We start from the raw sequence: 23,033 nt of genomic DNA, 5'->3' as shown, positions 1-23,033 counted from the left end.
TGTCAAAGGTTGGAATGTGTTTAAACACATCAGTTAACAAATTGGTCCACATATAAGACAATGTTAAGATATATAACTAGTTTTATGTGTGAAATGAAATTAAATGAAGGTAAAAGTGTCTCTCTCTCATAATTTTGTGTTTTTAAAATAACAACATATTACTGGACAAGTCACTTCTTGGAGACTTTAAGTTACTTTAATACATGACAGTACTACATTGGTTACATCAGCATTGACTGGGAATCCAGTGACCCAACCCCCAAGACCACCAAAACCAGTTTCATCATGTGAGGTCAAGCCTTTCATATGATATGAGTTATGCATGGAAACGGGTCATATCCCACCATGGTCTGCTCACAGCTATCAGGAAAGCATAACGTACTTCTCAGCAATCTCTAAAAAGTACAAATTGGAAAATCCCGAGGGGTCCTTGGTCTGGTGCGTCTCCAAGACAACCATCCTGCACGGACATTATGGTATATGATTGAGAGCACAGTGAGCACTGCAGAAATGGCATCGGTTTGGAATCAGATGCAAAAAGTTAAATATCAGACCTGTCAGATTGTATCAGCCGGAAGAGTTTCTTGGGGTCAGTGGTCTCTTCTAACACATTGGCGACACCTCTTTTCTTCCTCAGCCAACCGTGACGCCACACCGCTAACAATGTGTCCTCCAAATACACTGCAGAAAAAAAGAAAAAAATTGCTCTCATGTACACACAAACATAAACTGACGTAAAACCTAATTTGTCAGAGCATGGATAGCTCAGTCGGTAGAGCATCAGACTTTTAATCTGAGGGTCCAGGGTTCAAGTCCCTGTTCAGGCGCTATCATTTAGACAGGCTAATCAATGAATCTCTTTAGATAATTTAAAAGTGCTGTCATGTTTAAGACATAAACCTTGAATGGTTGCATATCCAGCTTTTTGACAAAAAAACATTTAGCTTAATTTTTTCAATTTGATGATAAATCCACTTATTATTAAAAAGTATCAGCACTAATAATAGGTCCTCTATTTTTTTTAATTCCCATCTATTTACTTTTTTATTTATATTATTGTGCTTTTATTGTCCAATTACTATACTATGATATTATTTAAATTCCAAAACCTTTGGAAGACAGAGGTGACTCACCTACAGACTCCACATTATGTGAGAAGGTGGTCTCGTGAGGGTGGCCGCTCTTTAGCGCCCCCTCCAAGCTGACGATGTGTACTGTGCCTGCAGTGTGAAAGATGAATGACACATAAATGATTAAGTAAAGTATTAAGACAATATGAAGATTACATGAACATACCTTCCAATAAGACCAGCAGCGAGTTACTGTCCAACTGTTTGACTTGTATGACATCTGAGTCGCGTTGATCTGTGACGATACACATGCAGTGCCGGTTTTCATCATTGCTATGTCAGTTAATTGCTAAGACTTAGATTGCTATAATTACAATTACAGTAGTAGTTGCAGGAGTGTGTGTGATGCTCACCCGTGTCATTGCGTGTGAAACAAGAGTTGGAGTTGAGGTTGATGTACTCCAAAGCGACGGGCAGCGCGTGATCGGACCCCCGGGAGACCCCGATACAAACCAGCGGGTACTCCTGCTGGGGGTCCAGCACGGTCTCAAACACTCGCAGTGTGTTGGGGAGGGGAAAGTCGAAATGCTACATTGATGGAATGACATAATACTGGTTTGTGATGTGCTTTTTAAAGAAAAATAAACTCTCCTTGTTGCAGCTCTGCCTACCCTGATCAGCAAAAACTTGTTCATTGGCTCGTACCACTGCAGCAGCACCACACTGGACTCCAGTGCGCAGCACAGGAAGTTGTCCGCTGACAAAAAAGGAACACATGCTTCAAAAATAAACAGTACCATCCGCAAAAAGAAGAATGTTGAGTAAGGAGACGAGGAGACAAGGAGATACAGTTAGGAGGGATTGAAAAGGAGGCTTGGGAGTGAAAAAAAGATAGCTGGAGGAGGAAAAAAAAAACACACAGTATTTGTAGTAATTGACGTATTTGTGAATACCGACTGAGCACGTCCTGCATCCTTTGGTGTCAGGAATTTTACACGTCACTGCACATTTCCTAAAGATGCATTTTCTTGGGTGAGTTAAGGAAGTACAAAACATGTGATGAAGATGTGGCGCAGCATCCGACGGACGTTACCGCGGCAATAGCAGATGAGTGGGCAGCGCCACCATCCTTTGGTCCCTGCGAGCTTGCTCGTGAAGCTCCTTCAGCGAATGGGAGTGAAGCTGTGAGGATTTACCTAAAAAAAGAAAAAAACCGACAGGATCTTCTCAAAAGAGAGCTTTCATATACTTCTTGATATGTTCCTCCAAGTCCTCGAGAAGGTGATGAAGACGTACCCGATACGGACAAGAGTACGTTGTGACAGCTGTAGACCCAGGTGCACTTGCCAGGATACAACTGAATAGAAGCAGAACAGAGAGTCAGCATTTTCTTTAGACCTTGGAAATTAAAAAAAAAAAATCATTGCATGCCCACAAAGTAAACGTACTAGCTCCATGGTGGCCTCCGAGCTGTTAAGGTTAAGTGTGTAGATGCCTTCCTCTGCGCCGACAATCAGGTGTTGATCTGAGGGGGGGGTCAGAAACGGCACACTGGGTCACACACTGAAAATAATTTTAAAAAGTGGAGGATTCATCGATTTAGTTGGTACCTTTGGTTTCTGGGTGTTCCCAAGTGGTGGAGCACTTTACTTTGAGAGGACAGCCGTGGAAAATCTTCTTAAAGTAGATCTGAACCAGGGAGGAGGACATTTGGCTGTACGATCTCAAATAGTTTGCGAGCTCAGAGCCTGGATAACTCGGTCGGTATATAACGACAAACTCAACCGAGTCCGTTAATGGTGTCACGAAATAAAATTGATATTGTCCGTTAATAAAGTCACAAAAATCTTTTAATAGTCACTTAACTCCATCAATAGTCATTAAATTCTGCCGTCCGGCCATCAATAAACCTCAACCTTTCAATGAACTCTGTGGTAGTTTTTCTCCAGAGCCTGGGTAGCTCAGATGGTAGAGCATCATACTTTTAATCTGAGGGTCCAGGGTTCAAGCCCCTGTTCAGGCTTCAAATCAGCAGAAGAAAATATAAATCAAGTGTGTTTGAAGTTTTTAACATTAATCAAGTACAAGATGATGAAAATGTCTTTAAAGACCCTGTCGAACTAAAGTTTTGCAAATTTGACACACCACTGAGAAAAGTATTGTTAACTGATCTGCCAAAGGTCAACCAATAAAGTAAATTGATTAAGTCCCTGCAGCAACCCTATTAGTAAAATTCATTAGAACTCACAAAAGGTTTCCTGAGAGGATTCACACACTTGGCAGGGTCCTGAGAAAAAAAACACACACACACGAGATGTGTCATGTGTAATAATAAAAGCAAGCAGACGTCTGTACTTCGACTCATACCTTTGATGAGGGCGGCTGCTGCTGGTGTCTGCGTCTGCTTTTTGGAGGCAGCTCGGGAGGTAAGGGCGCCACCTGTTGGTCTAACAACTGGAAGGACAAGGGGTCTACACACACACGCACAGTCCATCAATCAAGTCACTAAGCTCCTAAAATCCCTCAATAAACTCCATCAACTGTCACAAAAGTCTTCTAGATGAAGTTACTCAAATCGATCACTGAAGTCCCTGAATAAAATCCCCAAAGTCTACGAGTGAATAAAATGAGAAGATTAAAATGCATGTATGTGTGCGTGAATGCGTGTCTGACCCGAGTGTCTCATGTGGCGTGGAGCCGCTTTGACATGCGTCCCACTGGATGTCCTGACGAGGGGCAAGGGGACGCACAGAGAGGACGCTTTGACATCGTCTTCTACCCAAATGATTTCCTCAGAGCTGGAACGCACTTTGGGCTACACACACATATACATTGATGACTTTCATTTCTGTCGTAAAGGTTTGGAGAAGTCCTGGACTTGTTTTTTTTTTACCCTGGGGGGAAGTGGAGGTGGCATTTCATCCATTGGCATTGTGACACTGCGGGGAAACAGAGAGAGTGGATCGAGAGTGTGTGTGTACGTGGGTGAGATTGTGTGTGAGCTGCTTACACATCCACATCATCATAGTCGTCGTCTGAAGAATCTGATCTCTTGCCCCTGACGCATAAAATGAGCACACGTTTAAAAACACATCCAATACGATGATGTGTGTGTGTGCATACCTTGTCGGATGTGTGTCGGTGCTTTTTGAGCTTCCTGAGCGCATCAGCTGCAAAGAACACATTCGAAGCACGTCATGATTGTATGATTAAGTGTGAATGATTGCATGTGGATATTGTGGATGCATGGATGGTTGTGTTTTTAAAGGCTCACAGTTATATGGGCTGATTCTTTCTTCACGGGGGTTTGAGAGTAGATCTGCTCCACTGCGACATTATTAAGGAGATTGATTCATTTGATTAAATCATTCAGTCTTACTTATAAATACATTTTGTGAAAATAATAGCGGCAGCAATATGGTTGTTGTCCTTTGGACTGGACAACTAAGTAGAACCTTCAAGGGCCTGGATAGCTCAGTCGGTAGAGCATCAGACTTTTAATCTGAGGGTCCAGGGTTCAAGTCCCTGTTCAGGCGTTTATTTATTTAGAATACCTAAATAAATATTTCCGGGTGAAAATTTACAGGAAGTGTTGAGAAAAGGGTTAGAATGTAAAAAATAAATGACTAATGTAACAACGAAGTCACTAAATTATTAAGTTCGTAAAATCCATCACTGAAGCCCATGAATACGCTCAATGATGTTTCTAGTCCTTTAGTAAAGTCACATAAGTCTATTAAGTCACATAAACCCATAAAAGTCAAGTAGTATCATTTCCACCTAGGCACTGTACATAATTAAAGTCCATTAATAAAGTTACAAAAGTCTGACAAGAAAGTTACTTAAATCTGATAGTTTCTGAAGAACTTATGAAGTTGCTGGTTACTTCATATGATTGTGTGTTGTCTTACACTTTGTGTGTGAGTGTTTCCTCTCGGCCCAGTTGTGTTTGTTGATGGACTGGATTCTCCTCAAAGATCCGAGTCCACTCACCTTTAATCCAAATAGAGATTTCAAATCAAGTCAAATTGTTGTCATAATGTGCTGTGAGTAAGTCAGACCTCCATGTCATCATCATCTGTTGCTGGGTAGAATTTGAGATTCTCTGGGTGTCGACACTTCTCCAGCAGGTCCAACGTTAGTGCTCGGCTCAGACTTTGCTGGGTCAGGAACATGTGCTGAGACACGAGAGCAGGCACAAATAAAGTTTCCAACTATTGTTAGCGTTTTAGTGTTTCAAATCTGAACTCAAAACTGAGCTTCAAGCCTGGTTGGGGTTTCAAACAAGGGTGATTTGTAGACAATCAAGCTAGCAAGCAATGGTTTCAAGCCAGGGTTAAAAGTGAGAGTTGGGGTTTCAAACTCGTGTATTAAATGCAAGGTTTCAAGGTACACTTGATGATCATATGACTGACTGTAAGCATCTTGGAGGCACTTGGTCTCTTCTTGGGGTTCTTCACCAGCATGGCCTTCACAAAGTTGTAGAACATGGACGACCTGCACACAGTAAGCAGGCCACCTCATATCAGGTCCATAAGTGATGTAACTGAAGGTCACAATAATACCCATAAATAATGTCACTCACTAAAGTCACTAAATTCCATCAATTAAATTACTCAAATCCATCACTGAAGGCGTAAAATTCCCAAGTAATGTCACAAAAAGTCAATCAAATCAATAAATAAGTTGCATTAAAAAAAAAAACTGAAATTATATCATTTCGAAGAATGCTACCATTTTGCTTTGTCCTTCAGTTTGGGAGGCTGATAGCCACTCTTAGACATGAGGAACAGGACACTTAGGGAAGAAAAAGAAAACAGAATTAAATTTTGATGATGATGATGACGACAATGATGATGATTTACCGTAGCGGGTGGAGTTCGAACATGGGAGGCTGCAGCTCTGCCAGCTCAATGGCAGTGATGCCCACCGACCAGATGTCGCACAGCTCATTGTAACCGCCTTTAATTTCCACTGCTGCCACCTCTGGCGCCATCCTGAGGGGAGGAGGGTAAATGGTCAGTCAACCCTTTGAGGTCAACAATTTATTTGCAAGCTCACCAGTACGGTGTCCCAATGAAGGACATCCGGCGAGCCAGCGTGGCCGTAATTTGGGCAGAGATTCCAAAGTCAGCTACATAACAGAGAAGACAAAATGATGATGTGCCTAGTTGATGAGTTGTCATCTTCTTCACGTTCCACCTACCCAACTTCACCTCACCGTGGTCGGTGAGGAGGATGTTGGCACCCTGGAGACAACACAGAAGAAGAAAATAACTCACATACAGTACATATACAGTATAAGTATGAATAGACTACAAAAGCCCGAACAAAACAGAATGGGGCTTAGGATACAACCCAGAGGTACTCCACAGGCAAATAATCTTTTATCACTTTTTTTCTGGACTATACCATGTTTACATCATATTTAATGAGTTCACCTTGATATCTCTGTGCATTTTTTTCTGTGCATGAAGGTAGTCCAAACCCTAAACAGACACACAAAAAAACACGCACACCCCACACAGAATGTGTTTGACATTTTTTCATTAATATCATGTTTGGTATGATGATAATTATCACCCAAAAAAATATTTTTGTGGCCAGCGCAAGTTTAATGTAAGCGCATGTGAGGAGTTTCCTGAATTATGGAATGAGAGGTGCACACAATCTTTGACAGGGATTATCAACTGGTGGTCCGCGGCCCTCTAGTGTTCCGTGGCTGTATTGCAGGTGGTCCATGAAATTGGGAATAGAATATAATTGTAACATTTTTAAAAATCTAATGGATTTATTAATTAGACTTGATTTATTTTCCAGCTAATTTTGTCAATCATTAAATATCCAAATGATGTCAAATGTAGCTGAGCTTCCCAAAATAGACATACAGATGCAAATAAATAGCCTGTATAGGTCTATCCTCCTTTGGTGCAAAATAAAATAATATTCCGGCAAATCAGTGGTCCCTGAGTTGCTTCTTGGTTATAGTGGTGGTCCCTTGGACAAAACCAGTTGAGAACTCCTTATCTATGACACCCCGGAATATGTTAATAAGAAACTGTAAGATCTCTACTTGTGGGTGATGCAAAGTTTCCAGGGTGATCATAAATTGTCGTGCACCGGGGGCGTGTAAAACAAAACTGCCTTGGTCTGCCGAAACATCTAGTTCGGCGCGGTATGGTCTGCTAAACTCTCAAACACAGTAAATTAGACTTGCCCTGGCACAAAAATGAACCCATGGTGTGACTACCTGAAGCATCTCCCGGCAGATGTACGCAATCTGTGCTTCTGACAGAGACCCAGTTACTGTGACATACAAATAAATCAAAAATATATCTCTGCTTATCAATCTTAATAATAGACCATCATTGTGATTATTGTTCATGTTTACCAGTGTAGATGTCCAGCAGGGAGCCTCCCCCGCAGAACTCCATGCAGATCCACAGTTTGTTGGCCCTGCATGTCAATCAATCAACGAATCAATCAGATAAAGACAATGTTTGACGCAAACGGTCGCCGCGCAGTCTCACCGTAAGTAGCTGCCGTAATAAGCCACAATGTTGGCATGTTTGCAGCTCCTCACGATGACTATCTCTTGCTGGATGGTGGAAAAGTCATCCTCTGGGGAAGAACAAATAAATGTTTGTAACAAGCTCAGTCACGACAAAGTAAAAAAAAATTAACCTACTCACCTGGTTCGGTTTTAATAATCTTAATGGCTGTCAGATCGCCCCTCAGCTTATTACGTGCCTGCACACATAAAATAAACACACTCATTAGATAGGTCAGGCGAAGTTTGTTTGTATCATTAAAATTAAATATTGATCATAGGCAAGTTTTATTGCTAATTCCATTTGACCCAGTGGGTTCTTAGCTGGCCATTTGTGTCCAACTTCCTCCCCCATTTTCTAAAAATATTTATTATTATTATTATACGTTATATGCCAATACCGGTTCCGGCGTTACACAGAGGAGCTTTTCTAGTAGATTATCCAATCAAACCGTTTCTTGAATTAGGGGAATGAAGAACTGATGTTAGTTTAAAAAAATAAGCAGTAAATGAAACAAACGACGAGGAAAAAAACATCTTCCATTACAGATGTCGCTCGCTACATGGGCAAAAAATGGCCACGAATAAGATGAAAGTGCAGTAAAATTTAACCAGGCCTGAGTGTAAATAAAAAAGCACAGAAAGTGCATAAAGAACCGGTTTGTGTCTTTGTTGCCTTCAGGCCAGTTGTGTATATTGTTTAAAGATAGAAGAAAAGTTATTTTTTTGATTATGCTTTGACTCAAGGTGCAGTTGCATACTTTCAGTTCTCGCTAAACCACTTCCTCCTGACCTGTGAGGCCGCGCCAAAGCACCAAAAGCGCGATAACAAATGTTACTTATCAAGAAACAAAATACAACACTGGAACATTGCAAACAATAATACATTCATTTAACACAGAAAATGTTAATTTGGCTATAATTACAGATTCCTTGTTTCAGTTGCTTCAATCTTCCATTCCATCTATGATAGCAAATTTATCAAAAAAATAAATAATAAATTATTAAAAAGATTAGCAGCTGACCTTGTAAACTTCCCCGTAGGTTCCCCATCCGACCCTCAGCAGAATCTCATAGTCGTCCTGAGGGTTCCTGGTGGAGAAATCCTCTCCGTGTTGAAGATCCATCAATCGATTGACTTAATTCTCACACGCACATACACACAAGGATACAAATAACACAAGGATACAAATAACACACACACACTTAATGTAAGCGCTGATGTACAGCCTCTAAGTCACTTTTTCTTTATCTCCAACTTGTAGGACAGCTGCGGAGGCCCGTGCACACGCAGACGCGCACCTTCCTGTTTCTCACTCACTTGTTCGTCTTACCCTATCAGCACTCCAGCACCTTCACTGATAATCTGCTCATTTGCAGAATCAATGCAAATCTACTTCTAGATGTATTTCCTGTCCACTGGTGCAGATGATATGTCAAAAAAACACCAGCTGTGGTCTAGAAAATTAAATCAAAATGTACTTGGGTTGAGTTTGCATTGAGGTTCGCTGAATATAACAAGGGAAGAATCAATCTCCGTTTAAAATGTGTTGATGAAACTGTCAACTCGACTGTTCCATCGCTGAACACGTCACACGAAACCACATTACACATACGCACGTAAACATTCCAAGGGCGGCCCTACCACTAGGCACACTAGGCCATTGCCTAGGGCACCAGTTGGGGAGGGGGCGCCGCAACCACCCCAAAAAAGTAAATAAATAAATTAAAAAAAAATATATATATATATTTTTTTTCTTTTCTACAGAAAAAATAATGCACTCACTTGGGCTACGCGTGACATTTATGTGTCTATAAGTCATTTGCCCGTTTTTGATCACTTGACCAAGAAAACCCCAAAAAAGCTATTAAGAGACTGTTGCCGTAGCGTTGTGTGTTTGCTGCCCTCTAGTGGACATTAGTATGAGGCAGAGCGCAACAGAAATTAAAAGTGACCGAAGTAATTTCTAAATTTGGAAAAATTTGACAATATCTTTGTGTACGTTGATTACGTTTCAATCACGTTTTACGTTACGTTACGTTTTAATCAATTTAGTCAATCGCTTCGTGTTTATTTCCGTTCCGGTCGCGTGTCGTTTCCTGTCCGTCACTCTTTTCTTTCCGACTCTCTTCACTCCACTGGTGCCTATTTTCGCTCCACGTGAGGGGATTTCATTTGTGCCCAACCCCTTCTGCTTTCCACAGTTTTCAGACAAAAATGTCGTCGACTTTCGAGCAAATGAAGGCAAACGTGGCCAAACTCCTGCGAGGAATCGATCGGTACGAAAGTTTAGCTCGGGCTACATTTTCGTGTGCTACATGCTAATTAGAAAGCTAGCTACATTTTGCAACTTGCTGGTTTCTAAAATCACACAAATGTCTCACATTGAAGTTACAATTGAAATATATGTTACTGTTCTGGAAATGTTTTCTTGCACTTTATGAGGGTTTTATTGACATCGTGAAATCGATGTTGTTTAAGTTGGACTGCCTTTATTTACATATACATTATACATAGTTATTTTTTGTCCTACTTACTGTTCATGAATAGAATTAAAAATACATTTGAATGTGACTGTAAACGTCTGTAAGATTACATAAAATACGAGTGAGTTGTATTATAAATAGAATTTCCAAAAGATTCTATGATGTGAATTTTAGCTTGAAGTATGTTAGTGTCATTTTCATGAGCACCCTCGTAATTAGAATGGTTTTGTACAATAATAGTATTTGTTAATCAGTACAAAATGAATGTATTATGGCTAGGTTATATATTTTTTATTAACTTTAAAATAATTTGTGTAAAAATAGTGTTAATTAAATGATTTGCTCTTATGGCATTTGCACACTATAAGTCGTGTGTAATTAGTTTTACTGTCCCACCAAACATCAGGTACAACCCAGAAAACTTGGCCACGTTGGAGCGTTACGTGGAGACACAAGCCAGGGAAAACGCATACGACCTGGAGGCTAACCTGGCCGTTCTCAAGCTGTGAGTTCCGAAATCCCGACATGTCATCTTTGTATCATTGACACTAATGTGATGTGGTATCCGCCAGGTATCAGTTCAACCCAGCCTATTTCCAGACAAACGTGACTTCCCAGATCCTGCTCAAGGCGCTGACCAATTTGCCTCACACGGACTTCACACTCTGCAAGTGCATGATCGACCAGACACACGTATCCTCTCGGTGCTACTGACAATTTTGATTGAATAATGAACTTGTTTTTTGGAGCGATAACCAAATATAGCAATTGGAAAAAAATTATATTCCCAATATTGTGTCGTTATAAGAATCTAGTAGGCTTTTCTGCAAAATTTGGGTTGGGGGTCTATTTCCTTGACTACAGTGACGCAAAAAGAGGAGCGCCCGATCAGGCAGATCCTCGACATGGGAAACCTGCTGGAGACATGTCACTTCCAGAGCTTCTGGGTAGCACACAAGCTCACCTACGCACAAACGCATGCTGGATTTTTTTGTTTGTTTTCATTAAAGCTCTTTTGTGTTCTTCACAGAAAACTCTGGAGGTGAATCGGGAGCTCATCGATGGAATCACAGGCTTTGAAGACTCTGTCCGCAAGTGTGAGTTAGATCGCTGTAATCAATGCAAAGTGCAAATACGTTTGAACAAAATTAATTTTATAAAAAGTGAGATGAAGAATTGTATTTTAAATATCAGAATACAATTCTTAATGACAACAAAATGCAACATTGCATGTAAAAAAAGTTATAATTGCACAACAATAAAGCCTTAATATTATATGAGAAAAGTTGTATTTTTACAAGAAAAAGGAGAAAATCAATTTTATATTCAAGTTATTGTATGAAATTTACAGTGAATGACATCAAAATATAGCACAGATTATGACGAAAAAGTGATGCTTTGGGTGCAAACGAGATATGTTTGTTGTGCAGTTATCTGCCATGTGGTGGGCATCACCTATCAGACGATAGAGCGCTGCCTACTGGCCGAAATGCTGGGAGACCCCCCTCTGGGTAAGTTGTAGAACTACAGTGAGTGGTACTTTGACGTAAGAGCGCACTTTTGGTATTGATGCACGTGATTATGTCACACTGCAGACACACAGGTGAAGGTGTGGATGAACAAGTACAACTGGACAGAGACGGAGGATGGACAGGTCTTCATTTTCAACCAGGAGGAGAGCGTCAAGCCCAAGAACATTGTGGAGAAGATTGACTTTGAAAGTCAGTACAACATGAGGCTCTTTTGTTCACAAACTATGCTATTTGTTGTTGTTTTTAATCATTTTTATGTTTTCCACAGGCGTGTCAAGCATCATGGCCACCTCACAGTGACACACACCACACAGTAAAGCCTGGCAATTACACACTTTTACACAAAATAAAAATAAATTATCCTTCCAGTCTTATTTGTCCTATTCTCATTTTAATCATGTCATCTTGTCACAAATACACTCAAACACACTTAGGTAGTTGTTCCGGCTATGATATAAAAGTGAATTATTAACCCAGATGAAGAACATGACGAAGAATGACAATGAAGGACTGCGGAAGCTTTATCACGCTATATGAGTGACACATTTTATTATTTCATTATAATTTAGTCAATTTAAATGCCAAAATTGTGAAATGTTGCTGTTACAAGATGCAGTCAGGAAAAGTTGTCATTTTACATAACTGGTCCGAAAGTAAAATAATAGTCAATTCTACAAAAAACTGCAGGCATGTGAGATTAAAATCTTAACTATATGAAAGTAGCGTCAGAAGAAAAAGAAGACTAAACCCGTGACGTCATCCGCCCACGCTCAGGTGAAGCCGTACCTGCTTTGAAGGCGTGCTGTTTCTTGCTCGACAGTCGACACACTAAATAAATCCCAAGTGCAACTGCACGACCCTTTCCCTCTTCTCGTCCCCGATACCCTCCGTGGAGATGGAGAAGTCGCCAAGTTTGTCGTCCGAGTCCGAAGGCTCACTGCCTCCCCCGATGCCGGACGACGACGACGACAGTTCGGCGTGCTCCGACGAGCTGCTGGGCTCTCAGTCGCGCCGCTGGTTAGCTGAGCTGATGGCGGCGGACGAGCCGGCAAGCGACCCCGTCACCGGAGAGAGGATGGCGGTGGGTCGCGACGGGCTCTTCGTCGACTTCAATTTCCCTGTTGGAGAACTCGAGATGAAGTTCGGCGTCCAGTGGAAGCGGCCCAAGGTCAACCATAACACACAAACGCGTTATTACGCGTGACTCGGTGTCTGTATTACTATAGTAATTAACGGTTGCATTTATTTAAAAATACATATAATTAAAAAAAAAAAAAGTTATCAGCTCGGCTTGGCGTGTTTGAGTGTAAATTTACATAATAGATATGAATATCACATGACATTCAGGACAACGTTGTTCCTCTCTGTGGGGCAATTAAGTAAAAAAATGCAATAACTTTAAGTAGCTCATGGTACCCTATGTTACCAGAAAGACTTGTATAGCAAGAACATAACACACGACTTAGTTGTAAGCCAGCACGTGTGTTTTTTAATACTTAAATACACATTTTGCTCTTTGCTAGGATCTGTGCTTGTCGCCTCAGTTCATCGTCGATGGGGCGTCACGCCTGGATGTCCGCCAAGGGAAGTTAAGTGAGTGGACGTTTTTTGTGGGTCTACTCATAATAAGCAATTGTACCAAATTTGTGAAGTTAATTTGGCTTTGAGGGTGAAAATATCCCTAAATGTCTCTTTGAAACCAAAAATGCATCTTCATGTGTTTTTTCAGCTCTGACTCCTTGAGACTTTTTGGTGGTTCTTCTCGTAACAGCCATGCATTCCAAAGTTCATGTCGCTAACTGTAACTGGCTTCGGGGGCTACATTTTCAAAATGTTGTGGAAGTGTCTGTTGAGCCACGGCTGCAGTATCTGAACTGCACATATGTGATTTTTAACTTCTTGCTGTTCCTCTTCAACTTCTCACACCTCCTTAAGGTGACTGCTGGTTGCTTTCTGCCATCGCTTCTCTCGCTGTGCACCAACCTCTGCTCCGCAAGGTGGTTCCTCCCGGACAATCCTTCCAGGACGGATACAATGGCAGCTTCGTCTTCAGGGTAAACACATCTGTGTTGTTCTTGGTGTTCACTTTGGAATTATTTGGTTAGCCAAACCTCACATAAGCATTCTCAGGTTTCATCAGGACACATTTTGTTGCCCGGGGAAGTGATCACTAACCACAGGCATAACCTGTTTCAATGTGCACTGCGCATGAAATTATAAATGCAAGAACAATTGTAAATTGTAAACAGATTTAAAAAAAAAAACTAAAGAATATTGATCTAAATCTGTTTTTAAAATCTGGAAAAACTTTTTAATCTAGAAAAAAAAACTTTCTAAGATATTTTTTTTATAATTTCTAAATTAATAAACTAACAATCTATCTTTTACAAAGCTCAATTATTGACTAATGGAACTTTATTCAAATTATATTTTTTTAAAATGTGCTTCTAGACTAGATGTTTAAGTTTCATTGACCAAATCAGTGATATGATGTCTCTCTTGGCCTTCCATAGTTTTGGCAGTACGGCCAGTGGGAGGAGGTCCGAATCGATGACCTGCTGCCGACGTACGGCAACAATCTGCTCTATCTCAGCTCGCCGGAAAAACGAGAGTTCTGGAGCTCCCTGCTTGAGAAGGCCTACGCCAAGTGAGGACCCCTGTCTTTCTGTCTCCAAATAGTTTGCAATCTAGCATTGCCAATTTGCGTGATTAAAAATGTAGTTTTGTTTGTTTGTAATTTGATGAAAAAAAAGGTTGCGCAAGAACCCTTTTATTTCATGGTTAATGATTATACATAACAGTTGACAGTTACAGTGTTGTAATCCAGGCTAAAAGGAGGATACCGCGCCCTGGACATGGGCTTCCCTCATGAGGCCATGGTCGACATGACGGGCGGCGTGGCTGAGGTTCTTAGCGTGAGCTTGCTTCCCAGAGAGCTTCCAACCTTCCTGGCTGAGCTGTTGGCCAAGGGAGCGCTCATCAACTGTGCCAACACCCAGGTAATGATGCCCTAAACCAGGGGTGTCCAAACTTTTTGCAAGGAGGCCCAGATTTAGTAACGTGAAGGGGCCCGGGGGCCAATATTTTTTTTTGCTTCTCTTCCGGGGGGTTGAGTGTGCTAATGGGACGTCAAACGCTGCGCGTTCGCTTCTCTTCCCGGGGGGGGGTGCTAATGGGACGTCAAACGCGGCGTGTTCGCTTCTCTTCCGGGGGGGGAGGGGGCGGTGCGGTGCTAATGGGACGTCAAACGCTGCGCGTTCGCTTCTCTTCCGGGGGGGGTGCTAATGGGACGTCAAACGGTTTGTGTGGCGGGCTCCATCTAGTGTGGAAACTGAGAAGTGCTCAAGCTTCTTGTGCGGGCCATATTCAATTATGTTTTCAGAATTTGCTGCGGGCCAATAAAAACTGGACCGTGGGCCACAGTTGGCCCGCGGGCCGTAGTTTGGACACCCCTGCCCTAAACCTATTGAGCAACATCCTAATTTTAATCTCACCGCTTTTTTTTCCCAACACTCGTTTTATTTAACATGACTCATGACTTCTTTTTTTTTTTTTAATGAATGCTTTGTACGGTTTTGTTTCTCCTGCAGGGTCCTGTGGAGTACAGGAATGATATGGGAATCATGTTCAGACATGCTTACTCGCTAACTGCTGTGGAGAAGGTAAAATGATGCTTGTAACTTCATGCCTGTTTATATTAATCATCCATAAATGTTTGGAATTGACATTAGAATCATTAGCTGCTCAAAACAGGAGAAAAAAAGAATGCATATGTTTATTTTTTCAAAAGTATTGAATTGTTTTTATATGATTAAGTAGTTTCAAAGGTGGAACAACTGTTTGCTTATCGCACATTTAAACACCAAGGTGCAGACCACTTATGGACCCGTGGACCTGGTGCGTATCCTCAACCCGTGGGGCAACACGGAGTGGCTGGGCCCATGGAGTGACCGAAATGGGTTTGGATCATTACAATGACTTTTGTTACTATTTACAGTGCTATGTAATACAAACAGCTGAGAACCAATGAAAAAAACGCATATATCACGAATTTTCAGCTTGATTGATTTCGGAAGAAGTCAATTTTCTTCTGCATAAACTGCTTTTGCAGGCCCGAGTGGAACACTGTGAGCCCTGAGGAGCAAAAGCGACTGCACCGAATCCGGCGGGAGGACGGAGAGTTCTGGTGAGCTAAAATACATGAAATAATGTTATTATTATAAATCCTTAACTGTCATGGTATGATATCAGGTTATGAAGCCCAGAAGTGAAGAGAAAGAGAAAAGGAAAGATGGATGGAAGGGGAGGAAGTAGGGATTGGTAGAGGAGAAAGAAAATGTATAGAATACAAAGGAGGAATCAAATCAAAAGTGATGTAAGAAAGCAAGAGGCTGAGAAATGAAGGGATGAAGAAGAAGCAAATAATGTAATGACTAGGAATAAAGGAAGGAATTGAAAGAAAGGAATGTGGAATTTCAGGACACACAGCAGAAAAACATAAGGTGTATGATGGTATCAATCTGCGATGTTAGCAAACAAAGATAAATGGGTCGTTCTTGTGCAGGATGTCGGTGTCTGATTTCCGGCAGAACTTTGAGACTATGGAAGTGTGTCACCTGGCTGACCTGCAAAACGATGACAGCGTGCAGCCGTGGTCGTGCGCAATGCATCATGGGAGTTGGGTGCCACGTGTTTCTGCTGGGGGCTCTCCCAAAGGGGGTAAATACACACAAGATAAAATGAGAACTTTTGGCCACTTCTTGCTATGAAGAATTTGTATGACATGACCTAAAAGTCATTTCTTGTTTTACTTATATTGGTTAAAATAATTTCAAATATACGCCATACAACACAAAAAAAGATTTAAAAAGAAAGTAACTTTTGTTGGCTCAAATAATTTAGACAGATAACCTTCCCAACAGTGCCACCTAGTGGGATGTCAAGGTAGAGCTTCAGTTGTTTTTTTCTTTAGCAATTCGAAATACATTCCCTTTTGTGTTTTTCAGGTTGGTTCTGGCAGAATCCACAATTTGGCCTGGTTCTTTCAAAAGGGAAACAAGGATCCACTGAACCTACCATGCACTGTGCCTTTATTTTGGCCCTCATGCAGAAATATCAACGACGCAGAGGCATTGACCTGTCCATTGCTCTTCACATATACCCGGTATAGACTCACAAACTCACACTCAATTCAGATAAAAAATATATATAACTGGGCATCTTGAGCTAATTTGTCTTGATAAGGCAATGTGCATTTTGAGTTCCTCACACACACAAGTCTCTCTCACTTACACTGATTACAGGGGACTACTAGAGCCTGAATAGTTCAGTCGGTAGAGCTATAGATATTTAATCTGAGGATCTCGGGTAGAAGTCCCTGTTCAGGTGTAGTGCATTTTTAGTTTACTGCCTCATACACTTGCTCAATCTTATTTATACTGAGGCTTATTATGCTCCACAGCCTGGGTAGCTCAGTCGGTAGAGCATCAGACTTTTAATCTGAGGGTCCAGGGTTCAAGTCCCTGTTCAGGCGTTGTACCTTCTTGATAAAGCAATGTGCATGCATTTTCCTGGTGACAGACTCACACACGGATTCTCTTCCATTGACTCACATAGTTTTGCAGAGCCTGGGTAGCTCAGTCGGTAGAGCATCAGACTTTTAATCTGAGGGTCCAGGGTTCAAGTCCCTGTTCAGGTGTTGTACCTTCTTGATAAAGCAATGTGCATGCATTTTCCTGGTGACAGACTCACACACGGATTTTCTTCCATTGACTCACATAGTTTTGCAGAGCCTGGGTAGCTCAGTCGGTAGAGCATCAGACTTTTAATCTGAGGGTCCAGGGTTCAAGTCCCTGTTCAGGTGTTGTACCTTCTTGATAAAACAATGTGCATTCTTTTTTTCCTGGCCACAGATCCACACACGGATTTTTTTAGATTGACTCACTTCATTTAACAGAGCCTGGATAGCTCAGTCGGTAGAGCATCAGACTTTTAATCTGAGGGTCCAGGGTTCAAGTCCCTGTTCAGGCGTTGTACCTTCTTTATAAAGCAATGTGCATGCATTTTCCTGGTGACAGACTCACACACGGATTCTCTTCCATTGACTCACATTGCTTTGCAGAGCCTGGGTAGCTCAGTCGGTAGAGCATCAGACTTTTAATCTGAGGGTCCAGGGTTCAAGTCCCTGTTCAGGCATTGTACTATCTTGATAAAACAATGTGCATTCTTTTTTTCCTGGCCACAGATACACACACGGATTTTCTTAGATTGACTCACTTACTTTAGCAGAGCCTTGGTAGCTCAGTCCGTAGAGCATCAGATTTTTAATCTGAGGGTCCAGGTTTCAAGTCCCTGTTCAGGCATTGTACCTTCTTGATAATGCAATGTGCATGCTTTTTTCCTGGTCACAGACTCACACACAGATTCTCTTCCATTGACTCACATAGACTTAAAGAGCCTGGGTAGCTCAGTTGGTAGAGCATCAGACTTTTAATCTGAGGGTCCAGGGTTCAAGTCCCTGTTCAGGCATTGTACCTTCTTGATAAAGCAATGTGCATGCTTCTTTCCTGGTCACAGACTCACGCACGGATTCTCCTCCATTGACTCACATAGGCTTGCAGAGCCTGTGTAGCTCAGTTGGTAGAGCATCAGACTTTTAATCTGAGGGTCCAGGGTTCAAGTCCCTGTTCAGGCTGTGTACCTTCTTGATAAAGCAATGTGCATCCTTTTCTGGTGACAGACTCACACACGGATTGTCTTCCATTGACTCACATAGGTTTGCAGAGCCTGGGTAGTGCAATCTGTCGAGCATCGGACTTTTAATCTGAGGGTCCAGGGTTCAAGTCCCTGTTCAGGCATTGTGCCTGCTTTATAAAGCAATGTGCATGCTTCTTTTCTGGTGACAGACTCACACACGGATTCTCTTCCATTGACTCACATAGGCTTGCACAGCCTGGGTAACTCAGTTGGTAGAGCATCAGACTTTTAATCTGAGGGTCCAGGGTTCAAGTCCCTGTTCAGGTGTTGTACCTTCTTGATAAAACAATGTGCATGCTTTTTTTCCTGGTCACAGATCCACACAAAGATTTTCTTAGTTTAACTCACTTAGTTTGTCAGAGCCTGGGTAGCTCAGTCGGTAGAGCATCAGACTTTTAATCTGAGGGTCCAGGGTTCAAGTCCCTGTTCAGGCGTTGTACCTTCTTGATAAAGCAATTTGCATTCTTTTTTCCTGCTGACAGACTCACACACGGATTCTCTTCCATTGACTCACATAGTTTTGCAGAGCCTGGGTAGCTCAGTCGGTAGAGCATCAGACTTTTAATCTGAGGGTCCAGGGTTCAAGTCCCTGTTCAGGTGTTGTACCTTCTTGATAAAGCAATGTGCATGCATTTTCCTGGTGACAGACTCACACACGGATTTTCTTCCATTGACTCACATAGTTTTGCAGAGCCTGGGTAGCTCAGTCGGTAGAGCATCAGACTTTTAATCTGAGGGTCCAGGGTTCAAGTCCCTGTTCAGGCGTTGTGCCTTCTTGATAAAACAATGTGCATTCTTTTTTTCCTGGCCACAGATCCACACACGGATTTTCTTAGATTGACTCACTTCATTTAACAGAGCCTGGGTAGCTCAGTCGGTAGAGCATCAGACTTTTAATCTGAGGGTCCAGGGTTCAAGTCCCTTTTCAGGCGTTGTACCTTCTTTATAAAGCAATGTGCATGCATTTTCCTGCTGACAGACTCACACACGGATTCTCTTCCATTGACTCACATTGCTATACAGAGCCTGGGTAGCTCAGTCGGTAGAGCATCAGACTTTTAATCTGAGGGTCCAGGGTTCAAGTCCCTGTTCAGGCGTTGTACTTTCTTGATAAAACAATGTGCATTCTTTTTTTCCTGGCCACAGATACACACACGGATTTTCTTAGATTGACTCACTTAGTTTAGCAGAGCCTGGGTAGCTCAGTCGGTAGAGCATCAGATTTTTAATCTGAGGGTCCAGGGTTCAAGTCCCTGTTCAGGCCTTGTACCTTCTTGATAAAGCAATGTGCATGCTTCTTTCCTGGTCACAGACTCACGCACGGATTCTCCTCCATTGACTCACATAGGCTTGCAGAGCCTGGGTAGCTCAGTCGGTAGAGCATCGGACTTTTAATCTGAGGGTCCAGGGTTCAAGTCCCAGGCTCACACATGGATTGTCTTACCTATCCAGGCACTGTATCTTCTTAATAATTGACATTGGCGGTCACACAATGCTGCCATGATGTTAGACATTGGTTTTGGTCCTTCCAGGCACCTCACGAGGGCGCCCACCTTTCACCAGAGGACCTGAACAAACTCCGGCCAGCAATCAGCAGCGGGTACTACTCATCGCGGAGAGAGGTGGTTCTTCGCGGCCACCTCCCGCCAGGTCATTATATTATCATCCCGTCCACCGCTGAGCCCAATCAGCAGGGAGCCTTCATGCTACGTGTGCTTACCGAACAAGGCCACGCCGCCACGTGAGTCGTCTTTGCCATCTTTTTCTTTGTACATGAAGATTTTACAGTGAACCCTCCTATTCATTACGAATAGGAGCAAAGCTCTTTTGTATTGATCGAATCCAAAGCAACTGCAATGAAATCAATTAATTCACACAGTTGTTTAATGTATTGATTTGAATAGATTTTCTCATCACACTAAGTGATGCTCTTATTTGATTTATTTTACTCAGTGATTCAGTTGATTTAATTTTAATTGAGTTCTCAGAGCCAATTTTCAGATGGCGCAGCCTGCATTAAATCACTTTACAGTAATATACTTCAGCAAGTCCAGCATAAGTGTGTTGTCTGTTTCCAGCCCAACTCATCGCCCAGCAACACCAGACCTCACTTCAATAACAGCGGTAAAGGCTTTGCCCATGTTAGCATTAACGAGCAATCCTAATAGAATTATGAAAATACTTTCTATTATTTTCTCCCAACAGCCTCATTATCCCCATCAGGCAGCGCTTCCTTCGCCTAAAGCCATAATCCAGCTCTTCAAGAAGCACTGCAACAAGGTTCAAAGGTCACTAAAGAGTTTGTAAATATTCCCACATTTCATCAATATTTTCCTTTTTGTTTTTTTTTTTATACAGAAAGGATTTTGCAAACCACATCACCTCCACAGCTTGCTAATTGAGGCCATCCAGGGAGGAGGTCAGTCTCACTTTAACACAGAGCTATCCCAACATTGTATGCTTGATTTTCTAATCCATTTGGTGGTGCTGTTTATGACATTACGTGTACTGTTCATTACTAACCGTGTTCAATGTGCATGTGTGTGTGTGTGTGTTAGGTAAACTTGTGTGTAAAGAGTATGTTGTGTGTTTAATATAACCTGTAATTGTTGTGTTTAGTGTTGGCAGGCAGTGAGAAGAACTTGGCCTTGGAACACTGCAAGAGCTTAGTGGTCCTCATGGATGTATCCTTAATAAAACTATTTTATTAGATGAGAATTTGGGCTCTGATTTTGGTAGCAGGGATTTTCACTTCATTTTGTAACTTAAATCCTAAACACACCAACTACTTCTAGGCCAAATGTTATTTCATCTGAGAATTTCCTTGACACTTGTGTTATCCCTCCAGAGTCAAGGGGTCGCTCAACTAACCTGGTTGGAGTTCCAAGCGCTCTGGGACAAGATTCGAATGTGGACTGTGAGTTAACGATGGATTTAAAGAATGTGGAGGATTTGGTGTCAAACACAGTCTTCCACCAGGACATCTTTCTGGTGTACGACAAGAACAAGACACAACGTTTGGAGTACAAGGAAGTGGCTCCTGCTCTGAAGGCTGCAGGTACCAGCTTATCATAACAGCTTGCAGTTTCTTATCTAAACTGCAGATGGCGACATTGTAAACAATTTCATCCCAAGATTAAGTTTTACTAATAGTGCAACATAAAATTTTGGAGTAGAAGCCAGGCCTAAAAACATGCATGATGCCAACCACTTCGGCTAACTAGTTCAGAAACGTGAATAATATCTTTTTTGGTGGCGAACGACCTTTAAATCTGCCTTTTCTGTACATTCTGTCGACTCTAGGCATTGTGGTGGATGACCTGGTGATGCAGCTGGTGGGCCTGAGGTACACAGAACCCGACATGACCATCAGCTACCCTGGCTTCTTGTACCTCGTCATGAAACTGGAGAGCATGATCCGTAAGAACATTGGAACTAAAAGGGATGCTATATGGATACAAGTGTTTAATCAATTAATTAATCGATCGTGGTGGGATTTTAAGTGGTCGGATGACATCACATTTCTTCCTGTCATTCTATCCCAATACTTTTGTTTATATAGTGCATTCACATGCCCATTATTTAGTTAAACCTGCTTATTAAACACAAACTGTCTTGCACTTCTCACTTTTCTTTTTTATTGGGTCTCTCCGACAGACAAATTTCACGCTTACGACATGGTGGGAATGGGCTGCATTTCGTTGAACTACAGACAAGTATGTCCACTCCTCCGAGATTTCTTTAACGTTTGACATTCCAAGCTTTTAAAACTACTAATTGTGTTGTGTTTCAGTGGCTCCACATGACCATTTACAACTGAGGCTGAAAAGACGCAGGATGTACTCCCAGGGTTTGTTGTGCATGTGTGTGGTCTTTTTCGTATAAATGTACATTGTTGCTACGCTGACAGAAAGATTCATGAAGCACAGTTTTTATTGTCCAGGCCGTGATTGAAATATGGCTGCTTATTTTTCTATGTGCCTGCTTAGAAAGCTCCTGATTATTTTTGATAAATGAGCCTTTGTTATATTGTGACTGATGTGTGCGTGTCTGTGCGTGGGTGCTGCGCACGTAACTAATGTTAACAGTCAGCAAGAATATTCAGCAGCAAGATGACAACATAATCCATGCTATACTCTGCATACTATTACACAAAGCAAAAATAGTCTGTGGCATTGAATGTGAAATATGTAACATATTGAATTTAAATGACAGCAAATATTAATTAAAGGACTTTTTCAGAGATGGGTTTGGCTGCAATGCGGCTACAAATGCACATAACAAGTAAACAAAACTCCAACAGGGGGCGCCGGATGTCGTCACACTTTTGCAGCTGAAGAAGACTTGTCAGACTTGGAAAAAAGATTTCCGTCTACCAACGTTTTCATTGTTTCAGAACTTGCGGTTCAAAGAGTACATGAATATGCATGCGGAGTGGAAGAGACAGTGGTGGGTCGTTGTGTACGCACGCGCACGCACACACACACACCAAAATTGACTCGCTTTCTTCAAAATAAAAGCTGAATTTTATAGTTTTAATAAATAATTAACTCCCGTCGTGGTTTTTTTTTAAGTGTGACCATTATTTAATTTCCCTGATTTAACCTTAATCAAGTCATTTGATTTTCCAAGATTTAA

General features: G+C 41.7%; 3 protein-coding genes and 18 non-coding genes across 22 annotated transcripts; 20 read left to right on the top strand and 1 right to left on the bottom strand.

The window, feature by feature from the left end:
• Window positions 1-177: 177 nt before the first annotated feature.
• Window positions 178-9,163, bottom strand: LOC119132090 (mitogen-activated protein kinase kinase kinase kinase 5-like). Its single transcript, XM_037267000.1, has 31 exons — window positions 8,646-9,163; window positions 7,763-7,820; window positions 7,601-7,691; window positions 7,462-7,526; window positions 7,321-7,376; window positions 6,512-6,559; window positions 6,277-6,319; window positions 6,132-6,204; window positions 5,936-6,067; window positions 5,805-5,867; window positions 5,486-5,567; window positions 5,132-5,248; window positions 4,982-5,063; window positions 4,345-4,397; window positions 4,194-4,240; window positions 4,081-4,128; window positions 3,964-4,009; window positions 3,744-3,885; window positions 3,438-3,541; window positions 3,319-3,357; window positions 2,681-2,759; window positions 2,519-2,595; window positions 2,367-2,427; window positions 2,164-2,266; window positions 2,024-2,082; window positions 1,742-1,827; window positions 1,484-1,658; window positions 1,297-1,365; window positions 1,134-1,220; window positions 555-681; window positions 178-460 (listed from the first exon to the last, which is right to left on the bottom strand). The coding sequence occupies exons 1-31, from the start codon at window positions 8,745-8,747 to the stop codon at window positions 364-366; spliced, it is 2,511 nt and encodes an 836-aa protein (XP_037122895.1). The 5' UTR covers window positions 8,748-9,163; the 3' UTR covers window positions 178-363.
• trnak-uuu lies at window positions 755-827 on the top strand. Its single transcript has one exon. It is a non-coding gene; the product is annotated as a tRNA-Lys (tRNA).
• trnak-uuu lies at window positions 3,021-3,093 on the top strand. Its single transcript has one exon. It is a non-coding gene; the product is annotated as a tRNA-Lys (tRNA).
• On the top strand, window positions 4,534-4,606 carry trnak-uuu. The gene has a single exon. It is a non-coding gene; the product is annotated as a tRNA-Lys (tRNA).
• Window positions 9,164-9,714: 551 nt separating the features above from the next.
• Window positions 9,715-12,013, top strand: eif3k (eukaryotic translation initiation factor 3, subunit K). The gene is made up of 8 exons (XM_037267002.1): window positions 9,715-9,900; window positions 10,514-10,612; window positions 10,680-10,800; window positions 10,977-11,054; window positions 11,138-11,204; window positions 11,538-11,618; window positions 11,703-11,828; window positions 11,908-12,013. The coding sequence occupies exons 1-8, from the start codon at window positions 9,839-9,841 to the stop codon at window positions 11,937-11,939; spliced, it is 666 nt and encodes a 221-aa protein (XP_037122897.1). The 5' UTR covers window positions 9,715-9,838; the 3' UTR covers window positions 11,940-12,013.
• A 408-nt stretch (window positions 12,014-12,421) lies between these two features.
• On the top strand, window positions 12,422-22,638 carry zgc:85932 (uncharacterized protein LOC405875 homolog). 2 transcript variants are annotated; one of them, XM_037267001.1, is made up of 20 exons: window positions 12,425-12,807; window positions 13,163-13,232; window positions 13,575-13,693; window positions 14,153-14,286; window positions 14,467-14,638; window positions 15,230-15,301; window positions 15,507-15,598; window positions 15,751-15,825; window positions 16,204-16,358; window positions 16,646-16,803; window positions 19,928-20,136; window positions 20,474-20,519; window positions 20,601-20,675; window positions 20,754-20,814; window positions 21,015-21,079; window positions 21,244-21,312; window positions 21,375-21,453; window positions 21,699-21,815; window positions 22,053-22,111; window positions 22,189-22,638. In XM_037267001.1, the coding sequence occupies exons 1-20, from the start codon at window positions 12,535-12,537 to the stop codon at window positions 22,213-22,215; spliced, it is 2,127 nt and encodes a 708-aa protein (XP_037122896.1). In that variant the 5' UTR covers window positions 12,425-12,534; the 3' UTR covers window positions 22,216-22,638. The 2 variants fall into 2 exon arrangements, 1 of the variants encoding a protein (XP_037122896.1); XR_005099790.1 differs by lacking the exons at window positions 21,375-21,453; window positions 21,699-21,815; window positions 22,053-22,111; window positions 22,189-22,638 and having other exon boundaries at window positions 12,422-12,807; window positions 21,015-21,159; window positions 21,199-21,297.
• On the top strand, window positions 17,100-17,172 carry trnak-uuu. The gene has a single exon. It is a non-coding gene; the product is annotated as a tRNA-Lys (tRNA).
• Window positions 17,265-17,337, top strand: trnak-uuu. The gene has a single exon. It is a non-coding gene; the product is annotated as a tRNA-Lys (tRNA).
• trnak-uuu lies at window positions 17,430-17,502 on the top strand. Its single transcript has one exon. It is a non-coding gene; the product is annotated as a tRNA-Lys (tRNA).
• trnak-uuu lies at window positions 17,597-17,669 on the top strand. Its single transcript has one exon. It is a non-coding gene; the product is annotated as a tRNA-Lys (tRNA).
• On the top strand, window positions 17,762-17,834 carry trnak-uuu. The gene has a single exon. It is a non-coding gene; the product is annotated as a tRNA-Lys (tRNA).
• Window positions 18,095-18,167, top strand: trnak-uuu. The gene has a single exon. It is a non-coding gene; the product is annotated as a tRNA-Lys (tRNA).
• Window positions 18,261-18,333, top strand: trnak-uuu. The gene has a single exon. It is a non-coding gene; the product is annotated as a tRNA-Lys (tRNA).
• Window positions 18,590-18,662, top strand: trnak-uuu. Its single transcript has one exon. It is a non-coding gene; the product is annotated as a tRNA-Lys (tRNA).
• Window positions 18,757-18,829, top strand: trnak-uuu. The gene has a single exon. It is a non-coding gene; the product is annotated as a tRNA-Lys (tRNA).
• On the top strand, window positions 18,923-18,995 carry trnak-uuu. The gene has a single exon. It is a non-coding gene; the product is annotated as a tRNA-Lys (tRNA).
• Window positions 19,088-19,160, top strand: trnak-uuu. Its single transcript has one exon. It is a non-coding gene; the product is annotated as a tRNA-Lys (tRNA).
• trnak-uuu lies at window positions 19,255-19,327 on the top strand. Its single transcript has one exon. It is a non-coding gene; the product is annotated as a tRNA-Lys (tRNA).
• On the top strand, window positions 19,420-19,492 carry trnak-uuu. Its single transcript has one exon. It is a non-coding gene; the product is annotated as a tRNA-Lys (tRNA).
• trnak-uuu lies at window positions 19,587-19,659 on the top strand. The gene has a single exon. It is a non-coding gene; the product is annotated as a tRNA-Lys (tRNA).
• trnak-uuu lies at window positions 19,753-19,826 on the top strand. Its single transcript has one exon. It is a non-coding gene; the product is annotated as a tRNA-Lys (tRNA).
• Window positions 22,639-23,033: the final 395 nt, after the last annotated feature.

Source organism: Syngnathus acus, chromosome 13 (assembly GCF_901709675.1).
Source record: "Syngnathus acus chromosome 13, fSynAcu1.2, whole genome shotgun sequence".
Lineage (NCBI taxonomy): Eukaryota > Metazoa > Chordata > Actinopteri > Syngnathiformes > Syngnathidae > Syngnathus > Syngnathus acus.
The sequence above is the reverse complement of the archived record's forward strand: the minus strand, read 5'-3'. Positions and strand labels throughout refer to the sequence as shown.